At 39.7% G+C, this 25037-nt stretch overlaps 1 protein-coding gene across 1 annotated transcript in view; it reads left to right on the top strand.

Moving 5' to 3' along the window:
- Positions 1–1705: 1705 nt before the first annotated feature.
- The window catches only part of LOC117293585 (inverted formin-2-like), a 33525-nt gene continuing 10193 nt past the window's right edge, over positions 1706–25037 (top strand). The window contains exons 1-3 of the mRNA XM_033775944.1: positions 1706–1974; positions 13354–13948; positions 23869–23984. Coding sequence (XP_033631835.1) covers positions 13423–13948; positions 23869–23984 — 642 coding nt within the window. The 5' untranslated portion in view covers positions 1706–1974; positions 13354–13422. The remainder of the gene's footprint in view (positions 1975–13353; positions 13949–23868; positions 23985–25037) is intronic.

Raw genomic sequence — 25037 nt, 5'->3', positions numbered from 1 at the left:
ATTGAACAAAAGGACAGGCAGACCAACTGGGGGTTGGTCTAATCTATATGTCAATAACTGATTGGTGTTTTTTAGCAGATCGATTTTAATTGGGTTATCTTACAGGTGGCCATTTTGAGCAGGGAATGCTGTAGATAAGCGCCCCTCGGTATCTGGTTGTATCGTGAGGAGTGATTGTCGCTAGGAGATACACACTAGCTGACATATCAACGTGTACTATCTCTCTGGGTCTCAAACCTTGTCACTTTTAAAAGTATGAAACACAGTGAACTTTGCTAGTGAGGCAAGATGATCCACGTGGCCCAATTTCATAGAGAAACTTAGGCAGACTTGCCACATTTCTGCTAAGTAGATATGAGCAGGATACCATTGTACGTAGCATGGTAGTTTCGCTGGTAACCTAAGTCTGGTAAGCATAACTTGGTTGTGCTTAGCTGCTTTTTGGGATTATAAGCAGTTCTATGAAATTGGGCCCTGGTTAAGCATGAAACGAAGAACGAAAACCTAATTGACATCATCACCAGGGCCCAGTTTCCACAGAGCTGTCAAAGCACGAAAAGTTTCTGAGCACACAGCAACATTGTTTCTATTTACCAGAAAAAGTTTACCAGCAAAATATCATTTTGGCATGTGCTTAATGTTGCTTAGCCGAAAATTGTTGAGCATTATATTTTGAAATGGACCAGCTGAAAGTCAATGCATTAGTAAACTAAACTGCGAACCAACAATTTGGGTGGGGTTGCTCGGAAGTAAGAGCGGTGAAAGAAGAAACAAGTACTGCTTGGGCGCCCTCAACGGCAAGCGGGATGCATTTACTCTGATGGAAATTGCCCTTATTTCCTACGTTCCTACGTCAGTGAATGTTTTTCTTTCCTAAATCTACCTTACGGTAAATAAATAAACAAGCAAACAATAAATAAATAGCACGAAGATGCATTGTTTGGTTAACAGGTTGGATAGTGACCTTTAACCGAGATTATAAGACGCTTTCAGTAATTTTAGTCATGAAACTACTAAAAAGTTTTACTTAATGGTAAGGTGGTACTTCCAATTTACCCGTCGGAAATGATGGAAAATGCTTCTTGTCTGAACTCAATGTATCTTGAGCCCAACTTGCTCCCCCTGCAGGTCATGATTCAGACGCCCTTCCATCATTTCCAGGTCCCAGTAAAGACTTGATGTGATCACTCATCACATTTCAAAGTAGGTGCCTTTTGAGGAGTCTTGGGGTTTCGTATTTCATTCTCCCAACAGGAAGGGTCTTTGTTGGAAAAGAGACTTTTACAAAAAGAACTAAAATCAACAGCGATTTTTTTCCGAGTTTGAAAAGTTTCGGAAGTACGGTCAACCAGCCTGGAGCTATTTTCAGACCAGGACGATGGATTGAGGGAGGCCGGGGGTTGGAGCTGCCCATCTCGGCCTACTGTGTCAGTTCGCGCCCCGTTCCATCCGTCATGAAGAATAAATGTTGATACAACGATATCCCAAACCATTTTGAAAGGCAGCCAGCACCATATTGTTACCTTTGTTAGAGCGAATTCACCTATGCCCCCTCTTCTTGTTACGTTAACTCATTTTTAGTTTGGTTGTGCTACAAAAGAGTGCAAACAGTTCTGACACGCTGTGCTACCTGTTTTTTCAAGTAGCTGAACTCAAAGTTTCTTTTGGGGTGGTTTTTTGGGGTGTTTAGTCACACTGAATGCAGGTTCGAGGCCCTGCTATAGAGTGGAGAAGTTCGCAACCTCATTAAGTTCAATGTGTGTGTCTGCAAAAGTGGGCACTACTTGGGAAGTTATACTGGTGTCATCTGCCTAAATTGGAGTTGTTTGTTTTCCTGATGATGGATTGCGTTACAATACGATGACAGTTATAGTGTTAAGTGTCTTTAGGGAGGAACTAGACCTGTTGGTGAAGTTTGTGACCGGAGGCAGAACTTTCGGGAACGGATGTCCGGGACTCCTGTTGAAACTCAAGGTGGGTGCGCATTGAGCCATTGAGGTAGCATTTTTGCCGTTGGTCACGTAGTGCTGCTAACTTGTAACTTGTGTCAAGGGCTGGAAATCCACAGGTTTTGGCAAACACCCAGGGATATTGGTATCCGTTTGTCACTTTTATTGGCTTTAGTGTTTGCAAGCTTTGCTAAAATATTAGCGAAACCATATTAATGTAATATCGCAAAATAAATTGTTTGAGGCCAACTCTCTGTACTCGGGCTTAAACTGCAGGAATCAAATGTACAAAAGATAATGACAAAATAGGGAGCGACCGCCAAAATAAGGGCTTTTAAATATCATGAGTTGAGAGCTACGGCACGTTCATCCGTAGGTCGCTGGTTCGAATCCCACACCAGTGAAATGTTTTTTGTTCAGACCCAAAAAAAATGTTAGAAAAGGAGGTCTATCATCAAGGATTTGCCTATACAGAGAGGGAGAGCAACAAACAATGATCATGTCCGGACACATATTCTTTCGTTTTCACAATTACACGTTTTGGCAATAATTATTGTCAAAGACCAGTATTCTCACTTGGTGCATGCATATACAATGACAAACCTGCGAAAATTTGGGCTCAATTCGTCATCGAATTTGCGAGAGAATAATGAAGGAAAAAACACCCCTTTTGCAATACTTTGTGTGCTTTCAGATGCACAATAAAAGGCTTCAGCTGGAAGACTTTAATTATTTGAGTGAGAAATAATATTAACTCTTTCTCAGAAACTACGTTACTTTTTAGGGAGCCGTTTCGCATAATATGTGTTTAACTATCAACAGCTCTCCATTGCTCGTTACCAAGTAAGTTGTTGTGCTACAATTTATTTTGAGTAATAATTACCAATAGTATCCAGCGCCTTGAATGATCACAATGGCATAGGAGTTTGACGACAGAGAAAACATACAAGTGTGTTTTGCTCCTTTTCTCCCGACTCTGATAACTGATCGACAGCATAAGATTTAATGGCACATAAGGTTTGTCATTTAATGTATGTTGGATCCGATCATATAATCTAGTTATCATATACTAATTGTTGCGGTACCCACTGCCAAAACTGCGTCTAGCTACCTGTCAATCTCTACAGTCAAGTTAGTTAGAAATCTGTTCTAGAATGGCAGAGGTCGTGGGTTCGAATCACACCCAAGTATCATGCCTGTGGATTTTATTTTCACAGGACTCAAAAAAGTACCGAGTATACAGTGTTTTACACAGATCGATGTAAGGGTAAAACCAATTAATAATACAACCTAAATACAATAGTGTATACAAATTAATCGTCATAAAATAAACAACCTTTATCAAAAGCAAACAAAATCTCAAAACAGTCGAGAGAGAGAGAAACCTTGAAATATTGCTCGCCAAATTAGATTTATTTCTGCAATTTGTAAAAATTATAAAATTGAAATGCAACATTTTACATGGATAGAGACCAATACAGGTTGGTAGTCGTTTGGTTGTATAAAAAAAAAAGGGGGGGGGGGTGCCTTAGCACAAAAATAGGATCTTTTTGTATAGAATCAGCTCACAGTAGTTAGCCGCCATAATGGCGGCATGAACAAAGCCGAGTGCGCGCCACAAGATAACAACATTTACCTGCACGATTAATATCAGCAGCTATTGTCTACTCTTCTTAAAGGATTTGTCTCACTATTATGTTTCTAATTGTGTATTTATTTCCTTCTATGTACATTTAACAGGCTTTCGTCTATTATGGTTTCTCTTATAACAAAGTAGACCTATAACACACATTCGTATAACTAGCTCTGGAAGTGGGACATTTAAAGTACAAGGCCACCCCAGTATTCGTGATGATTGTTATGTTCTTCGTCTGTGGGGTCAGGTGGGGCACATAATTATGTTACCATGGTTTACATTGTATAGGATGACAGAGTCCAACTTGCTTGAAAAGTGGTAGTGTTATACATAAAAATACACTGTAAAAAATATCCGTAAAATTTGCGGCACTTTACCTAGCAGCCAGGATGCCAGGTAAAGTGCCGTAAATTTCACGGTGGAAGTTTTGTAAACAACCCTTTCAAGGCACAATTTACAACACTTCAACTGTGAAACTTACGGCATTTTACCTGGCACCCTATAGCTGCCAGGTAAAGTGCCGTAAATGTTACGGATATTTTTGACAGTGTAAGATCATGTACGCCTGGATTTCAAATTAATGCTTAAAAAAATACAAAAAACAAGTGTTAACATACATACTAAAGACTCGTGAAGTTGTTATAAGTTATGAGATTATGTATTGTTAGAAAAACTCGTATGCAAAGTTTAGACACCTAGCTGACACTGCAAAAAAAACCAAACTCCTTCACGACCTATTTATTTTCATAATTATTATTGCATAAACAATAACCACTCATTTCAAAAGTTAACTGTATTGAACTAAACGCCATTAATTAACAGAATGGCCTACATACAACAAAAGATAACACTCGCTGAAGGGCAATTAATATTCACAAATCCATAATCATTTAAATTGTTAACTGTTTCGTAAACAATAACCACTCATTACAAAAAGTGCAGTGTATACTGAACTTAAACGCCAATAATTAACAGCATAGTCTAGATAAAACAAAAGATAACAAACTGAAGGGTCTTCAATGGTTTACAAATCCATAATTAGACGAAAACAAACATTGTCTCAAAGCCTGTGATAATCAAAGTAGAACAATGACTAATGAGTAAATTAAGGTGATTATAACAATTCATGATTGTAGCAGTTGCTCGTAAGGGTGTCTTTGATGAACATATGTTTTGATGAGGTCTTGGAAAAAAATTCTTCTTCTTGAAAACATCGGATTGTTAACGGTTTGACAGGTAAGACCAACCTAGCCTTTGTTCGTTACCACTAAAAAATATGTAGATATAGCCTAAAGCATTGCTCTGTTCAGTCTATGCAGATGAGCTGCAATTTGAAAAACATAGTTTTTTATGATGGGACATTCAAGAGCAGATTATTTACAGACACTGGACACTTTTGGTAATTGTAAAAGACCAGTTCTCTCACTTGGTGTATCTCAAAAATATGCATAAAAAACAAAACCTGTGAAAATTTGAGCTCATTTGGTCATCAAAGTTGCGAGATAATAATGAAAGAAAAAACACCCTTGTCACACGAAGTTGTGTGCTTTCAGATGGTTGATTTCGAGACCTCAAATTCTAATTCTGAGGTCTCGAAATTCAATTCGTGGAAAATTACTTTTTTTTCTCGGAAACTACGTTAGTTCAGGGGGGAACCGTTTCTCACAATGTTTTATACAATCAACCTCTCCCCATTACTCGTTTCCAAGTAAGGTTTTATGCTAATAATTATTTTGAGTAATTACCAATAGTGTCCACTGCCTTTAAAAGAAAACGAAATGTCTGATCACTCCATACGATTAACATCACATTCTGAACCCCTGTCACACCAGATGAACAGATTGGACAGATTGGTTGACCTGTGTTCACACTTGAATGGCTCAACCCTGGTTGAGAAAAATAACTTGGGAAAATATCAACAGCCGTCTGAAACATTGGTAAAACCAAACCAGACATTTTGGAATAGCCCTGATAAGTCATGTATTTGACGTCATTTTGTACCATGACTGCACATAATGGTGCCTTGACACACCACCTCCTATCCAAAAACAATGAAAGATGATCTCGTGTTTGTTCCAGGGATTATCTCACAAATTAACACCAAGAGCCATTCCCCGATACCATCGTCATAACTCTGACTCAACTCTGGTGATTGACTTTAAAGACACTGGACACACTATTGGTAATTATTCAAAATAATTGTTAGCATAAAAACTTTATAGGTAACGAGCAATTGAGAGTTTTTTGATAAGATAAATCATTATGAGAAAAGGCTCCCTCTAAAGTAACGTAGTTTTTGAGAAAAAAGTAATTTCTCACTCACACACTAAAAAGACTTCGGGCTTGACAAGCCTTTTATATATTATAGACATCGGAAAGCACACAAATTTGTGCAACAAGAATGTTTTGTTTCTGGCACTGTCCTCTTGCAACTTCGATGACCAATATTGATTTGAAATTTTCACAGAATTGTTAGGGATATGTTGGGGTACACCATGTGAACATACTGTGTTGTTTTTTTACAGTTACAAAACGTGTCCAGTGCCTTTAACAATGATTAGTCAATCCAATGGGTACCAAGGTTAAGTCATATCGTAATCCAAATGTTACATGTCATTTCTGTTTAACTAACAAAGTGGCGATCTGTGATTTGAATTGAGATATTGATTAGTAATTTAGAACACATAACCATTGTCGAGTGACCATATTATCATTACAACGGTAGGCAAGATACTACACTGGTTTTGAAGAACTTTTACATTTTGGTGTCAATATGTTCAAGTGAATTATATTTAAAGGCACTGGACACAAAACGATTGTTTGCATAAAAACTTACTTGGTAACAAGCAATGGAGAGCTATTTAAAACACATTGTGAGAAACTGTTCTCTCGAAGTATGGTAGGAGTTCGAGAAAGAGGTAATTTTCCACTAACACGTTTGAATTTGATTTCGAGACCTCATAGTTAGATTTTGAGGTCCCGAAATCAAGCATCTGAAAGCAACTGCTTGTGACAAGGGTGTTTTTTCTTCCATTATTATCTCGCAACTTTGATGACCAATAATTGAGTTCAAATTTTCACAGGTTTGTTATTTTGTGCATAATGTTGAGATACACCAAGTGAGAAGACTGGTCTTGGACAATACCAAATGTGTCCAGTGCCTTTAAGGGTTATACAAAATACAACTGTACAGGTTATGTGGTGTGCCCTCATTCTTCAGATCTAAAATTGATTACAAATCGCCATAGATACCCGATTGCATGCGTTCTTCTATTGGGGCTGAATACATTTCCAAAGCATGCCCGCAGAAAGTCCAACCTATACGTGGCTCGTTTATCAACATTTGATGTATAGTTACAGGTTACATGTTGTGTAATGTGCAGAGGTTACCGATTAGGAGCGATGAGTGGTTTCATCCAACTGCAACGAAACATTTTGATGTGGGAGGGGGGAGACGTGGGCTATTGAAATAGCTAACCATTAATTTAAATTGTTATTTTATTTATTTAATCAGCATTATTATTCGCTGATTCTTTTAAACGTTTGTCTTGATGCTGGAATACTTTTGCATTGCAAAACTAAACAAACAACGGTCACACTTAGTAATATCTGACATGCAAACGTCAAACATACTTGTCAATGAACCTTTTTATAATAGTTCTCAATCTATTTGCAATGAGCGAATTGTTAGCCACACGTACCATGAAAGTACACAGCGCCCTCTGTCTGCTCAAGGCCATTGCTTCCAAAATATTATTGGACAACACTGCCTCCGACAAATAGGCCTCCGACTAGAGGCAGCGTCAACATTCAATTATTTGTTCACACCATTGGTAAGACTGAAAATATAAATATTATTCACAGGTCATGGTGGACAATTTACTTTTGGTTTTGCATCACGTCTTTTTTTAATGGTTAGAAAAACAGTTTTCGCCACGCCCCGCGGGTCCGAAATCTGATGTTTGAAAACGGCTTTCAAAACAGTGAAAACATGGATTTTTATTGTTTTGTTTTACTCCGAAGAACGATTGAGCTTAAACTTTTTCTTTTTTATTCAATTTTTACAGTGTGTATGTGGGTCACACACAAATTCGCGATACTGGTATTTTGACAGTCACCAAAATGGTGGCCACATGCTTGTACACAACAAACCTAGCAGGGGACCCGACTAATAGGCTTTTCAAACCACTGGTGCACAGAACTCTCGAAATTCCTTCAAAATCGATGATATCTCTGCCTTGTGGAACGGCACTGTGGGTTTGTGTTAAATTGATTAATCGTTGAGTCGGCCCATTTGTCTCGGATCAGGCTTTAATAGACAATTCAGGGCAACAATAGTTTCTTTATGGATTATTCCTAAATAGGATTTAACCACCCTCAAGGGCGCCCCCAGGTCACTGTTCTCAGAGACTCATTGTAGGGGGTTTGCACGCCCCCTCAAAGAAAATGGCATTTAAATTTTGTAAACAAGACAATCTTTCATAACTATACGTTAGTACACTACTCACTGTTGGTGAGTACGTTTGTCAAACCAATGTTATTTTGTATACATGGGTTGGAAGGAGGGGGTGTGTGGACCCGTGGGTGGTGGTGGTGGGGGGGGGGGGGTGGGGGTGCTAACCGATGAAAACAAACATTATGACGGTCGTAGTTCAACTCGAAGAAAGTAATACCCTTATCCAGTGTGGAGGATTGGTAGTTAGGGGGGAACACTCTAATATTATGCTGGGTAAGAGTTGGTCTGAAGAAGGGACCGTATGGGTTGAACTCACTTTCGGGTCACACTCAGCACAACCCCTTTTTCTGTGTTTTTTTTTCATGCGAAGTAAACAGAAACTGTCTCATTAAGATTATGTACTCGCCTTTGTTGTTGTTTCTATAGTTCACATGTACATGACTATTGGGTTTACGATTACAAACACAACAACCAACCATAAATAACTGGAGAGCCACGAATTTATTTAGCTTTAGCTCGATCCACGTCGAAGGCTCCAGTCTGATGCAGGATTTGAACCGGGGGTCCACAGAATTGAACGACAGGAAAATAATGATAACCAATGAGCCAGTGTGATTCCCACACATTGAAATGGTAGTCTACAATGACATGTTCTTGATTATTGGGAGGGCTCACTGCTATAATGTAGTTATTAAAGGGAAGGTACACGTTTGGTAATTGTCAAAGACCAGTCTTCTCACTTGGTGTATCCCATCATAACCATAAAATAACAAGCCTGTGAAAAGTTGGGCTCAATTGGTTATCGAAGTTGCGAGAAAATGATGAAGGAAAAAACACCCTTGTTGCACGAATTTGTGTGCTTTCAGATAAGAATAAAAGACTTCTAGCTCGAAGTCTTTTATTATTTTAGTGAGAAATTACCTCTTTCTCAAAAACACGTTACTTCAGAGGGAGTCCCCCACAATGTTGTATACTATCAACAGCTCTCCAATGCTCGTTACCAAGTCAGTTTTTAAGTTAACATTTGTTATGAGTAATTACCAAACGTGTACCTTCCCTTTACAGAAAGAATCTAGAGGAAAACATCATTTTTATCTGACAACTAACACCTGTTATCTCCATGTAATTTCTTATCGAAACAGTGAGCTTATTGGATCATGCACAAACTATAGAGGCTGCTGACTGCCCCAGATTAACTGCAACAAGTTTAATAAACAAAGTAATTTAATATTAACACACCACTGTTGGAAAAAATGTACAGTTCCCAATTTTTGTGGCGAAACTTAGAAAGTCTTTATATCAGCTTACCCGTCAATAAAACTAAAGGATGGTGCATCTTCTGTCTCAAACTTCAAATCGGATTCAATTCAATTCTGGGCTCTCGCAATGTCAAAATCGATTGAATCTACCATTAAAGACAGTGTACACTATTGGTAATTGTCAAAGACTAGCCTTCACACTTGGTGTATCTCAACATATGCATAAAATAACAAACCTGTGAAAATTTGAGCTCAATCGGTCATCGAACTTGCGAGATAATAATGAAAAAAAAAAACACCACCCATGTCACACGAAGTTGTGTGCGTTTAGATGGTTGATTTCGAGACCTCAATTTCTAAATCTGAGGTCTTGAAATCAAATTCGTGGAAAATGACTTCTTTCTCGAAAACAATGGCACTTCAGAGGGAGCCGTTTCTCACAATGTTTTATATCATCAACCTCTCCCCATTACTCGTCACCAAGACAGGTTTTATGCTAATCATTATTTTGAGTAATTACCTATAGTGTCCCATGACTTTATGAAATAATATTGTCATAATAGAAAGGTCAAGCTATAGAGCATCCTTCAATTTAATCTGTATGGGCCAACCTTGATCCACTGACATGTAATGAAAACAAAATAGTATCAGATTCTTCAAAGTTTTAGAGAGTTTCAAGTCCTGTCCTTGACAAGGGTTAGGTCCCTTTTTTCAGGAAAATGGTGAACTCTATATAGGCAAGGTGAGCAATTGTTATTGTATCAACGCTAAAAATACACATTGATATGCAGTTTGGGGGACAAAAATCTGAAATTGGTTATTAAACCTTCGGCAACAAAAGCCACCCTCCCATTGAGAGCAAAATGTGTTTAATTTTCAATAGTTGACTTCTAGATGACTTCTCGTATTGTATTCGACTGAAAGAATTTTCAAAAGGGGAAGGGGAGGGGCTGTTGTCAATCATTGTCTCGCGTATGATTTTAGAAAAAGGTTTATAATCTGCAGGTAGTGTATTGCCGGTTGAACTATTTGTGCTTAGCCAGGTATTCGCTCTGACCGTGGTGAAGTGCATTAAGGTACGTTGCATTATTGGCTGACCTTTACAATTCGGCAAAGAGAAACACATCAAAGGGGCTTACGGTTATAATTCATTTATTATATTTTCTTTCTCAACCAAGTTCATGGGTTAGGTATAGGCTTTAAAAGGCACATGCCGAAACCTTTTGTGTGTTGAGAGTTTGTTGAATTTTCCTGCATTTTTAAGGTAAATGCAATTGATATTGTATATCATGGTAAATATAACTCCAGTTTTTTTGGCGCACAAAAATGATTCTGTTCCAAAAGATAATTGTTTTTATAGGTCTTTACGGCCGATCAAACACAACCGCCCGACAAATAAGAACTTAGTCATGTATGCCAGTGCTTCCTCCATTTTATCCTTGGTGAAATTGAAATGTTCCGGTGTGCCTTACAGACACCCACACGTTTGTAATTTTATTGGGCTGGCAACACAAAACGTCAAAATGGAAAAGCTCGTTAGCAGTAAAATAGTACATTAAATGCATGTCGCATGTCGGCAGCGAAAATGGCACAGTTCAACAAAGTACCTCCACGGTTTTGGTATACAGCGTTATAGTAGGAAAAACAACACGAAATGCATTCTCCACGTTGGCAGAGATGCACGATTTTGGTACAGTGTTAAGAAAAATAAGAAATAATGCATTCTCACCCGTTAGTAGAGATCAATGCTCAAGTTTGGAGCAACGAAGTACCTTCAAACTTTTGGCACAGCGTTTAAGGAAAAAAATTACACAGTGCATTCTCAACGTTTAGCAGAGAAAAGTTCCTCATGTATTGAGCATCAAACCTTCACATTTTTTGGTACAGCTGTATAGAGAAAACAACAACACAAAACGCATTTTCCACGTTTGGGGTAGCAACACAGTACCTCCATGATTTGTTACTGCGTTAAAGGGAAACAAGTAACACAGTGCATCATCTTCGTTTTGCCTTGAAAAATGCTCATGTTTAGAGCAACAAACTTTAAAAATATTGTCACAGAGTTACTTATAGGCAAAAATAGTACAGTGCATTTTCCACGTTTGGCGGGTAAATGCCCATGTTTTGAGCAACAACGTACCTCCATGAGTGTATTCTCCACGCTTGGTAATGGGAAAATTGCTCTAGAGCAACAAAGTACCTCTATGGTTTGGTTGAGCGTTAGGGGCCGTAGGCTCATCGACTACTTGAAAACAAGTGGGTGTACACTTGTCAGTACTTATATGCATCAAATTTGTTTTTGTAATCAGTCATAAACAACAAATGGCCCGTGCACAAAAGACCGGAATCCGTCGAGAAAGTGGAACTTTCCCACTGGAGAAAAAGAGATTGCTGTATATGATGTTGTGCAATCAGCTGTATAACTCTCATCCGCATCTTTCAAAAGTAAAAAAAAATGACTATAGTGTTAAAGACACTGGAGACTTTGGGTAATTGTCAAAGACCAGTCTTCTTACTTGCTGTGTCTCAACATATGCATAAAATAACAAACCTGTGAAAATTTAAGCTCAATCGGTCGTCGAAGTTGCGAGATAATAATGAAAGAAAAAACACTCTTGTCACACGAAGTTGTGTGCTTTCAGATGGTTGATTTCGAGACCTCAAGTTCAAAATCTGAGGTATCGAAATCAAATTCGTGGAAAATTACTTCTTTCTCAAAAATACTCCACTTCAGAGGGAGCCGTTTTCTCACAATGTTTTATACTATCAACAGCTCCCCATTACTCGTTCCCAAGTAAGGTTTTATGCTATAATAATTGTTTTGAGTAATTACCAATAGTGTCCACTGCCTTGTTAACTTTTGGTAACTGTCAAAGACCAGTATCCTCACAACATAAACGTACAAAATAACAAACCTGTGAACATTTGGCTTAAACTGGTCAACGAAATAATGGGGCAAAACACCCTTGCTGCTTAGAATATGTGCCTTCCATATGCCTGAAGCCTTTCCTTCGTTATTGGTGAAATGTTACCCGAGTCCTCTAAAACCACATTGTTTCAAATGTGCTCTTTGCCAAGAAAGCTTTTAATGTAATTCAATTTTGGAGTAATTGCCTTTATTGAAGTATAGTTGAGACAACAGACAATTTGCTGATCAGACAGGTTACCAGCCAAAGGCACCAATCATTGTCATCTGACTGGTGTCCTGCCTAGTATTGTCCCTAGCAGGTATTTTGTCACGCAGCTCTATAAAATATTGTTCCAGGAAGAATCATTAGTGTGTGATACAGATCAGGTTAAGTAATAGTTTAGCCCAGTTCTGTGGGTCAAATTAACCCTCGCGGATCGGATTTTTTTGCGTTCCAAAGGAGGGTTATTTTAGCACCTTTGGATTTAGGCTTCCCCTTGTCTGAACGTACCCCAATACGATTCAAATGGCATCATAAATATTGCGTCAATACAAAGGGCAAATACTTAGAAAAATCCATCACACAACTGACATGGTTCCATCACCAGAAATGGTGTTTCAAGCATGCAATTTGAAATCAGAGCCTGGTCCCTTCTAACAACCCTACTTTTTAACTGCCCAAGTGTTTTCATCCACTTGATCAATCACCGGAACGTGCCTTTAGTCTAACTTTCACTTCTCTGGAGAAAAAAAACCTCATCTTGTTCCTACACAATGGAATACCACCACCATCCTCAAACACTTCACACCTTAAGTGCTCACCTACACTACTTTGCTCAGGGGTTTCTTTATACATTCTGGGAACCTAAACTGCGTCGGCTCGTCTGAACAAATTATTGGTAAATACACTCCAGTGTAGTTTTAAGGTGCTGGATTGGTAACTCCTTGAGGAGCGACCATGGATACCCCCAAACTTTGTCTTGATGTTTGTTTAAGACACCCACTTGTAAAGGGAACCATATTTTACATACCGACACGCGGGAAGAGCACGCCTGTGATAATAAATGAAGTGTTCTACCAGACAGTTTGATAACTGTGGTTTTTTAAAACTTTTTTTCCCTTCTCTTTGATCTGTGTGTTTTCAGGTATGCCGAAACGGATAAGGGTGTGAAATAGAGCAGTTGCCAAGGATACGGGTCACCTGAACCGTCAGTATGTGCGAGTCTCTACCAACCTCACCGAATCTTTACCGCAAGAGACAGACAGAGTTTGAGTCCGCTTTGGCCCCGCACTTACGACAACGTAGTGGTAGTGTACATAAACGCTGGACGAGACTATTACAACAAGCGAGGCGCCAAAATTACAAAGAGGCACGATGTGGCAGGGCTGATGATGACACCGAGGCGATAGGGGGAGCACCCCCTGTCAAGAGCGACGAACCGGAACATTACGTGAACCTCTTGCACAGTGGTAGCGGTGCACCATCCGCGCAAAGTTTTTCCCGGTTGAAGAAGAAGCTCACGCAGTGCGATTCGCAATGGATGCTGAACTTTCTGGAACTAAACGGACTTGGAATACTCTTTGAGGCTCTGACGAGTCTGAGCCAACCGTCTACAGCTAGTATTGCCAGGGCTTATGCTCAGGTTGAGGTGGTGGAAAGCCTGAAAGCCGTGATGAACAGCCCGGAGGGACTGGACTTTATCATTGATGATCAGGACTTCCCCCGTAAATTGGCAACAGGTAAGCACACGAGAGGAGGGTCAAACTATGTACACATTAGGGCTGCGTTCGGCTTGCGCTATATCAATACTGTACTTTGCACAACCGCGCTCAACAATATTTGATTTACAACTTGTAAACTTAGCTAGCAAGATCAGGTCTGGGCAAGATGGCTTACATCCAAGAGGCATGGTTTAGTATGAGAGTGGTCGTTCCATATAGTTACCCATTTTGGAGGGGCCAACCCACATCGCGACAGCGGACCCCTGTCTCCGTGGTCTCCACCAATCTGTTGACGCAGTAACCCAAATAAAAACCTACTCCTAACCCATGTAAATCGTTGAACCTTAAAAAATTTTCAGAAAGCACATACAAAGTTTGGAAAGTTTTTATCAACAGTGTGTTTATTATTAGTACAATGACAACAGGGTATCTTTATGGCGATACAAAACACACCTCCCTAACAAATTACTAAAACTGCAAAACATCATACTTCACAGCATAGAGCAAGGACCAGACCTTGCTCTATGTTCACAGGTATTCCGGCTGGCTAGTTCCTAGTTCAGTGTTGACAAGCATTCCCATTGAATATGATGTATAGACTTCTGGTTGGAAAAGAATCTTAATGACTATAGTGAAATGACAATGGTGACTGGTCAATGACAACATTAAGGGCAAACCCTGTTTATGGTCACTTTATATTGGTTGGTCTGAGGAAATTCAGAACTGAGCCATAACACAAGCTCAGTAAGTATCACTTCGATAATCGATATCACTTCACTATCAGACTAAGCGATATTGAGCACTTCAATATCAGATGAATCGATATCACTTCAATATCAGATGAATCGATATCACTTCAATATCAGATTAAACGATATCACTTCAATATCAGATGAATCGATGTCACTTCAATATCAGATTAGTAGAGATATCGCTATACATCTTCCGTATAGGTAGCACAACATATTAGATCCCCAACTGTCTTGCAGTTTTCTGTATACCATAATAATATAGCAATAGGTTTGGATTTGACTGTCCCCACCCCTTATTATACAGGTTGGTGTTAAAACTGTATATCATTTAACAAGTCTATAAACTGTTGCCCATATTTCGGTTCTGTACTGTACACTTCTAAACACACAAGGAAGCGAGAGGAACAAGTTTTTACAGCTTTGCACATGTATGCAAACGATAAACTATACTTTCACAGTGATACGTTTACACTGCCATGCCTGATACTTCACGGAGGCAACGAAGGCGATTGCCTCCATGCACCCTGGGGCCAATTTCATAAAGCTGCTTAAGCAAAACATTTGCTTAAGCGAAAACAGCTCGCTAATTTCACACATGTTACTGGCCAAAATTTCATGCCATATATATTGCTTGTGACTGGTATTTAACTGTTGTTTACTTAGCATAACAATTGAGTGGAGTCTTGGCCGGTAATCTGATTTTGCTAAGCAAGGATTTTTTTGCTAAAGCAAAAATGTGTAAGCAGCAGCTCTATGAAATTGGGCCCAGGTCATTGCCTCGGTGCCCTGAAATGCCACAGTAGAAATTTACAATTTCCTCATAGGGTGCCCTTACCAATGAGAAAAATGCCTTGGTGTTCTTGGCCTTTCAAAAACGAAGCATACACAGGCCTGCCTTGCACTCCATTAACACACACACATTATGATCCTGTTATGTATGCATATTTACCTATGGTAGTTGACCTCTGGAGGTACAAAGCCACTGAGCTCAGGGATTTTTGGACTAAAAGCAAACTTAAATCCCCTGCACGCGATGACGTAGAATTTGTCCAAATCTATCGCGCGTCTTACCTAATACCACATCATTCAACACAACGGGGTAGCCACAGAACCTCTAAATCAGAGAATGGCAAGTTATTTTCAATATTTATAGAGGATTTCTGAGGCAGCCTTCAATAGAAACCCCGTTTGGAGTGTACACTGCACAAACTGCGGTGTTAACATTCACACAATGGGTGTTGCCACATATACAGAACAGAGAATCAAAATTAACTTAGGGTGTTACAATACCACCAATGTAATTGTTTTGGTAGAAATCAGTGTTATTTTTAACACCCTGTGTTGTAAACTGTTATTCTTTGTTGGTATATATATGTGACACCAGCAACGGTGTTAATTTGAACACCAAGTTATTGCAGTGTACTAATATCTCGATTGAATGTCTATTCTCCCATTGGAGGTTAACTGTTGTAGACATGTTAAAGCACAACATTGTCAATACTAGCCTTTTGATATCTTAGTTGATTTTCTCATGGTACCTCTGAGAAAATCAATGCCTACCTAAACGACGACATTACAGTGTATTTTATTGATTATAGATCATAAGAAAAATCGAAAACCTGTCTCCTGATCGGCGAACAATATGTACAACAAACCCCATGTGATACCTCAATACATGTTTAAAACACAGGTCACAAGTATAGTGGCTTACTTTATACACCTGCAAAACATAAAACAGATGTAGGCAAACAGAATCATCTTCATGCAAACCATAGCAAAGAACTCGTATGAAGCGTAACACAGTATACACTGCTTATGCCCAGCAGCGAAAAGTTGTTAGGCACTTCCCAAACGGATGTGATATGAACAGTTAGTTTAGGAAATGCAGCCATTTTGTATTACACATGTGACGTCATGTTTAGACTCGCCATTAGGATGTCATGATATTTTCCCACCCCTCTATGGTTGCAACTGTGACCCCCTCTTTGTGTTCAGTTCTGGCTGGGCATCCAAAATATCAAGTCACAGAACTCTAAATGGTGATCATATTGTACTCCATTTCCGTTAAAGAGCGATTTAAATTTTGAAAAAATTGTGTTTACTGTTTGAGTGAAAAACAGGTGTCTGTATACGTGTGATTTTTTTTTCTTTCGTTGATCGCATACAGTGGTCTTGAAATTATTCTTTAGATGGCCTTCGGACCTCTGGGCGGACAAAAAACCACCATATATAATTGGTTGACATCTTTTCAGAAACCCAACTGTGAAGGACATACAATTTATGGAATGGAAAAATAATAATAAAATAACACAAAATAAAATGGTGGATCCACACCGTGGTGCCACAGCACGGTTGCTACAATGTTGGCCTATCTATAGCCATGGGTTTGTTACAAGTTTTTCTTTCATGAAAAGAAAGAACAAAATCTGGATGGAAAAAAAGTAAACCATAAACCCAAACTCAATGAAAGTCGGCAGATTATTATCAAGATAAGCGGAGATTTAAAGACCTCGTAAATTTCTGTCACCTTATATTCAAATAGATTTATAACAGCGGCAGTGGAGCGTTCAAAAATGGTGGTTCTTATTTGAATGCCAAACTACACACTTTGGGTATATAGGGGGAGGGGTACAACCTATTGTAGAGACTATAGTTGGGGAACACTTAAAATGGCGCACAATATCGACTTGTCGAGAACCCTTAAGGCTAAACACTGCTGTCAATACCAACTGGACCGGGAGATTTAGGTCGGTTGAAGATAGTATCAGGGTTCTATTATGGTGTGTACGATCTACTCGAGTAGTAGCCACATCGGGCTCACGTACTCATCCAACCATTGATGATGTAGAAATCATACATTTACCACAATTCAAATCTTTAAATTCGTCATTGATTTCAAAAGGATGAAGTTGTTTCCTAGTCATGCATTGATATAAAAAAAACATACTTTGTACAATATTGTATACATACAAACAGGCAATGAGTTTTTATTGAATACTGTCCGTATCTCAGACACAAGTTTGGTTGAGAGAGACAACACTTTCTGGTACCATTAGCGACTACAGTGCACCTGGTTTATACAAAATAGTTGAATTGACACAGTTGACAAATGGCTTTCAGACCACATGTCAGTCGTTGTCATTTCAGGTCAAATCAAAGATTGTTATTGTCGTTGACGATTACCAACGAGGCGAGTAATGAAGAGCAAATTCCAATTATCGGAAAAAGGGAGGGGGAGAATTCAAAAAGTAATCAAAACATCTCAAAAATGCCCGATGTATGAAGAATAAAAGACCCTAGAGGGGTAACTGTAAATCCAGGATAACAATAAATTACTGTAAATTATTGCAAGAAACAGCCACGCAGAGAGAATGAAAAAAAGTACGTTCCCTCTTTTGTGGACAGCCACTTTTGGACAACAAAAGCACAGCAGAGTCATTTCCGAGTTAGAGTTTTTTAATTAGCACTTTGGTCGGAGAGTGGCTCGAGGGATGGTAGCCTAGAGGTGGTTTATACTCACAAAATAAGGCTCTATAATCTTTGCACCAATGGTCGAAACCCTATCCGCCCTGGACACGTTAGGGGTTCTGAGTATGTAAACAAACGGGACCCTAACGAATGCTTTTAGCAGAGTGGACAGTCCAGGAATTGCACGTAGGGCTCTTTTGGATTTGCCCAAAGGTTTTGGCAGGTTGTTTTTTTGGACACCCATACGCGAACAAACATCATGTGAATGGAAACTTATGTGCGTATGTACCCATGCCCTCTTGTTGACTGCTGATAACACTACAGTGTTGTGGGCTCAATTCTACCCGGTCGTGAGTTGATAAAACCCGGACAACCGGAAAGGATGTGCTTTTTACATCTGAGGACAAAATAACCCAAATTTCTTTTTAGATCGGCACGTTTTAAACTCACTCGTAGGTCCTTGATCGATGGTTGAACCACAAGTGGATCGTAAGAAGTCATAAGATTATTTGTCGAGTGGGTAGTCATGCGTTACATTGGTAATGATTTTGACGAATACTGTAAGAGCATGATAATGGACGATCCCTCCTCAAATCAGATCGGCGTAAAGGCACATTTGAATAGATGGGGTTATGATATGTTTGTCTGGGCTTTGGAAATGTTTTCAATCGGCAAAGCATTGGAATTCAAACCGTATTTTAGGTTATTGTTGTATGAGTCTTGTGTAACCTATATTGACAATTTTGACTTGCTATTCTAAAAGACTGACGTTGCAAAAGAATTATGGTTCCAGCCTACGCCCAGACGTTTTCTGTAACATTGAACGTTTGACCTAAATGTATCTGACATTTCCTTATGAAGTTTCACTATGCAACGTCAGTTCAGTTCCAGACTCTGTCTGTAATAGTTTGACTTGTTGCACTCGATCAAAATTTCCATCGGAGGCTTAGTCTCAGCCTACACCCATACTTTTTTAAAAGGTTCCAAACGTACAATGTGTATCGAAAACAACCTCACAAAGCACCAAATTCCACAAAGTGCCCTTGCTGTGACCATTCTACCACCACGCTGTGACCGGGACCAACAACAATCAGTTCCAGCCGACACTTAGACTATGTTTGGGGGTGAGGAACCTTCCCTTAAAGCCATTGGACACTTTCGGTAAACAGTATTGTCCATGTCCCACACTTCGTGTATCCCAACTTATATATAAAATAACAATCCTGTGGAAATTTAGGCTCAATCGGACATCGGAGTCGGGAGAAAATAACGGGAAAACCCACTCCTGTTTTCGCGCGTTTCGCCGTGTCATGACATGCGTTTATAACAAATCCGTAATTCTCGCTAACGACAATTTATATATTGTTTTACCGTTTTCTCAAAAAGTAAAGCATTTCATGGACTAATATTTCAAGAGAAGTCTTTCACCATTACCTTCTGTAAACCCTGTAAATTATTTGTAAATCTGTGATTTTTTTTTTTCTGTACCGAAAGGGTCAAATGGCTTTAAGCAGCTACGGTGCCCTCAGTGCTGTGACTGAAGGCAAGGCCCAAAACTCAGCTCCAGCCTACATCCCTATTTTAGCATGGTTCCGAAAGTACATTGTGGTCCGATTTGGTTTTTGCCAAAGCACCACTTTCGGCAAAACTCTCTCGCCTTGACCAGGGTTTAAATCCAAGTCTGGATAGATAGCGTTCAAGTCGAGCACAATCCCATGTGCAAAACATTGTCGCACATTTGCTGTACACATATCTTGAATCAAAAGCCATTTTGGTAATGCAAGGTAAGGATCATAATATTTGCAACCATGATCGGGTTGATTTCGTTACATCACCAAGTATTAGTTGGAACAAATTCACATTTATCACTATACACTTTCTTCCTGGTGGAGCTACACTTGCAAGGATCTGAAACGAAAGCGCAGACCAACGAAACCAACAAACAAAATCTACATGTAAACAACATGTCTGCAGCTGCTGTTCATCAGCCTCCCCTCTTTTGTGATCAGGTATCTTGGCAACCTCCTCCGGGACATGCTTAAGCACCAGACGCCTTCTTTATTTGGAAGGCTTAACCACACGCTCTCGCCAAAACAAGTTCCCCATACAAGGTGGAGAACGTACCCAACACAAGAGGCTCAGTGTGGTGGAATAAACCTATCTGGTCATCTGCCCTTTGAGACCCAGTCTGTATCCTCCACTAATCTCCCCCTCACCCCACCACCACCCAAGAAGGACCCTGCAATTCGCTCCATCGCGTTCGGTATTGTGAGGTGACAATAAGTACCTGGACGCGTAATTTGAAGGGAAAACATCATTCGTTAATTGCCGGTTTAGGTATTGTCCAGGGACATCCGAGCAATTATCTTGTAGTACTGGATCATCTTCACCATCAGGCGAAGACACAGGAATTTAGAATTGATTAATAAGAGTTTTAGCACATTGGCATGGGCATGTACTGATGGCTGATGATGCAGCGTTGTCATGTTTTAAACTCGTTAGTTTATACAAAGTTGTTTAGTTACAAACCGGAGTCAGGTTTCAAAAACGCATCTTGTGCACTATTCTTTACAATTCAAGGGCCAATTTCACAGAGCTGCTTACGCAAAAAAAATTGCTTAAGCACGAAAATAGCTCGCTCGTTTTACACATGTTACTGGCCAAAATTTCATGCCATATACATTGCTTGTGACTGGGATTTAGCTGTTGTTTACTTAGCATAACAATTGAGTGGAGTCTTGGCCGGTAATCTGATTTTACTACGCAATGATTTTGTCGCTTAAGCAGAAATTGGGATCTGGTAATGAAACCAAGGATGCATCATAAGTGAACTTAATAACTGTAGCTCGCAAGCCTCCCTGTAAACAAAGTTTCTTGCTATAAGAACCATAAACACCGGGGTCGACCCCTATAGTATACTCCTCAACGAGTTCTGGGGTGGATTTCACAAAGGTAGTCCTAACTTAGGACTAGTCCTAGGCAATGCTAAGAGATAGGACCAGTCCTAAGTTAGGATGAGTTACTGGTCCTAACTTAGGACTAGTCCTATCTCTTAGCATTGTCTAGGACTAGTCCTAAGTTAGGACTACCTTTGTGAAATCCACCCCAGAACTCGTTGAGGCAATGCTAAGAGATAGGACCAGTCCTAAGTTAGGATGAGTTACTGGTCCTAACTTAGGACTAGTCCTATCTCTTAGCATTGCCTAGGACTGGTCCTAAGTTAGGACTATACCTTTGTGAAATCCACCCCAGCTCACTTTAAGGTATAGCATCTTGCACAAGTGCCACGACCAGGACTCAAACTCTGCTGATCAGTCTCTCTGCTGATCAGAAACATCAGAGCCTTAGTGCTAACGTTTCATTTCAGCCAGCTTAAAGAGCACATTGCCTCATCACGAACCCTTCATACATTCTGCCAATGATATAAATACTTCCCATGCCTGAATACTTCACAGGGGCAACGAAGGCGATTGGCTCCATGAGGAAATTGGTGCCTTTGATATGTTCAAGTAGAAGTTTACAACTTCCTCATTGTGTGCCCTTTACCAAGGAGAAATTGCCTTGGTGCCACCGCCCTTTCAAAAACGAAGCATACGGGCATGATTTCATTATATTATGATCAGAACCAAACACAAGATTTGCTATGAACCAAGGTTTTGGAGAAAGCACAACCCTAAAATGTTCAGATACACGGTCTTTATGTTCTGTTCACATCAACAGCTCCAAATAAATATTGTTTTGATGAAATGCATTCTGCCAATAGCTGACCATTACTAACTTGTCTCAAAACAACATTGTTAACTGCTACCTTTAGCCCTTTTTAAAACTAGTTTGATTTAACCCCACCGTGATAAATACGGCAGTCGTTCAAATGTAAAGTTTAATATTTTCCTACATTGGACACTGCATCTAGCTAGGTCCTGAAATAATCTACCACCGTAAGCAAAACCTTCAAAACATTGCTAAAGTAACTTCAAATTATTCTTGCTTATAACCATCTAATCACATGTACAGCACTCCTCATTTGCATTACTTATGCTTTTAGATATACTGAAAGTCTGGATAATCCACGTGAGGATTAACCGTAGAAGGGATTATTAACCAACCTTCATCCAAGCTTTACGTCCCAGTGGGCCACGATTACTGGGGCCACATCACACACATAGCCCATCCCACATAGCCCCTAAGCTTTGGCTAGTAAGTATAGAGGCAACTCATAATCTGAATAAGATTCTGTGCTTTCGTTTTTACAATCCCTGCCAAGAACTACACTGTTGTATCATAGAGCAAGGACATGTTCCTTGCTTTGTGGTTATACCAAACCGTCAAGTGAAGATGACAACACGAAACAAAGTTCACTTTCCCAGCGTCTGACACCAAGGTCACAAATGTTGTTTCTTTAGAACTCAACGACCGCGAATTTAGTACTTTATAGCTAAAACCCTGCTCTTACAACGCAGCACACAGACGCTTTGACTACAGGCAGACTCTCATTTAAACACTTTGACCACCTGAAGAATTATGTACTGTCGTTTTTATAATTTATATAACACCCTGCAAAGAATGATGACACTTAACATTATTCCATCCCAGCGGCCAGTGTGGATGACAACACGACGAAAAAATGCACCTGCTTCGGAGCCCGGACCTACATGTCGCTTCGCAAGGTTCCCAACTTGTTCAACTTAAGAACAGTTGACAGAGCCTGGAATTACAGAGGCCACAAAGGTCATGCCCTCCGTGCCCTGGCTCTTGGCCTTGGTGCCCATTCAAAAGTGTCCCAATATATACTATAATGTTGTCCTATGGAAGTGCACTTTGCAAAATGGAAATGTCCTCTTAAAGATGAAAATACAGGCCTGGTTGCCAGACAGAAACTCACCCAAGTAAACTCCGTCCAACATAAGTAATTTTCGGTGTAATCAAAGACTCTGCAAAATCAGACTCTAATATGTACCATCTAGGCTACCTTTCCCATTACTCCCTCGTATTAAGAGACAAAACATTTCAAGAAAGTACTGTTGGGCAGTAATTATGAGTACAAAACGGGAAGAGGTGGCGTCTTGTAAACATGGATTTAACTATAGTTAAATACAGTGACTTAAGGGCCACACTATATATATTCGAACAGAATTTTCTCAATTGCTCTTAACAAGTACAAATGCCTCAGACATCAAAGTCATCAAGGTTTCTTTATCGCTCATCAACGACCACGAATCTTACACTTTCCAGACCTCAATCATTGTTGTTTTCTAATCTAAATGATTTTTTCGTAAGACTGTTTGACGAGTCGCGAGCGTGGACCGTCTTAGAGTTGACCAGTCATAAGTTTCCACTTCTTGATTTTCAAAGTGGTTGAACTATTAAATTATATCGAAAATGAGAGTCTGGTATATTTCACAATCAAAAGCCCATTAAAGAACCAATTTACCATGCTTGAAGAGTTCAACGTACCGGCATGAAACTTTACCTATAGTCAGACCACCTGATATGAAACCGAAGTGGTTTTAAATCTTACAAACTACACACAGTCATAGATATTGGATGACCATGGCCCCTTTTCTGGTTCAATTTCCACATGAGAGTAGAGGTGTTTCCAAACTCCCAGACTACCTGGGTGTTACTGAACCCGTCCACATTGTAACCCGAACAATTTGGCGGCGTTTCCACACAAGGCTCTTAACTAACCTTGTTTCATTTGTTGTCTCTTTCACGCAGCGTTGGGCACGGACAATGTAACGGTGAAGAAACAAGTCTTCGAGATCCTTTCGGCTTTGTGTACGTACAATGGGGACGGATACAATAGAGCCATCGATGCTTTGGAGCATTATAAGGTAAGCCAGATACACCATCCCCTGTGTGTACATTTGACGCAATTATAATAAATCTGTGGCCTCCAAGTATCGACCGGCGGCCATTTTTATTTTAGTCTGGTTCTTTGTCCCTGGAAGGCGTAAGTCTTCAACAGTTGAAGCCAGGGTTAGTCCGAAGGTACTGTAGTCTTATCAAAATGTGACCGCCATCTTGGTAGTGAACCTTGACTTCTCGTCTTCGATGACAATGAACTCATTTCAATGCAAACAATCATATTTTCCGATTATATTTAACTAGTTCAAGAAAACACTTCCACGAAAAGGAACCGACCTATTTTTATGTTTTGTTTTGAATATATCAGTATCGCCATGGAGCAATAAACTCCGCACGTAGGGCCAGTGCATGATCACCAAACACCTTTTCTTTTCCAAACAACCAGTCAACCAATGTTCCTCGAATTGTTGACGTTGGAATCTAGCCTTTTCATAACTCATTGAAAGGTAGAAAAAAATGATTAATGGCAGTTTATGGCGGCTTAGTAGCCCTATACTTTTTATACGCGTATTGTTCGGCAGTTGACCCCTACAGTCACCTGACTTCGTGTCGTCATCAAGTTGGCCGCCATTTTGAATCGCACTGCCGTTGATTTCACCAAACTCTTCCTAACTTAGGATTCATCTTAGGACTAAGGGTGAATTAAGTTCCGTATCCATAGACGTAGGACGCATTGAACCCAGTTAGGGCGAGTTATCGAGCTAGGATTAATCCCAGACTGCTGGAAACGTGACCAGTGCAAGTTTTAGGCAAATGATTTTTGAACACACCTTCTGTTAAGTCTGCCTTTCTGGTGCATATTGTAACCTGATCCTTCCCAACACTGCTATAAACAAAACAAAAAAGTTTCAACTCACCAAATAAATGATTGAGAACTCCAACGTTGTCAAGCAATAGCTCTTACGGTTGTAGGTTGCCATAATAACACTTACAATTCTCGACAGCCTTTGGCACAGATAATGTTTTCCATTGTCTCGCAAAATGAAAACCTCGCCGTGTTCACCTGGTAAAATAAGAGG

This window comes from Asterias rubens, chromosome 8 (genome assembly GCF_902459465.1).
Source record: "Asterias rubens chromosome 8, eAstRub1.3, whole genome shotgun sequence".
Taxonomy (NCBI): Eukaryota; Metazoa; Echinodermata; class Asteroidea; order Forcipulatida; family Asteriidae; genus Asterias; species Asterias rubens.
This window is presented reverse-complemented; position numbering and strand designations above follow the sequence as displayed.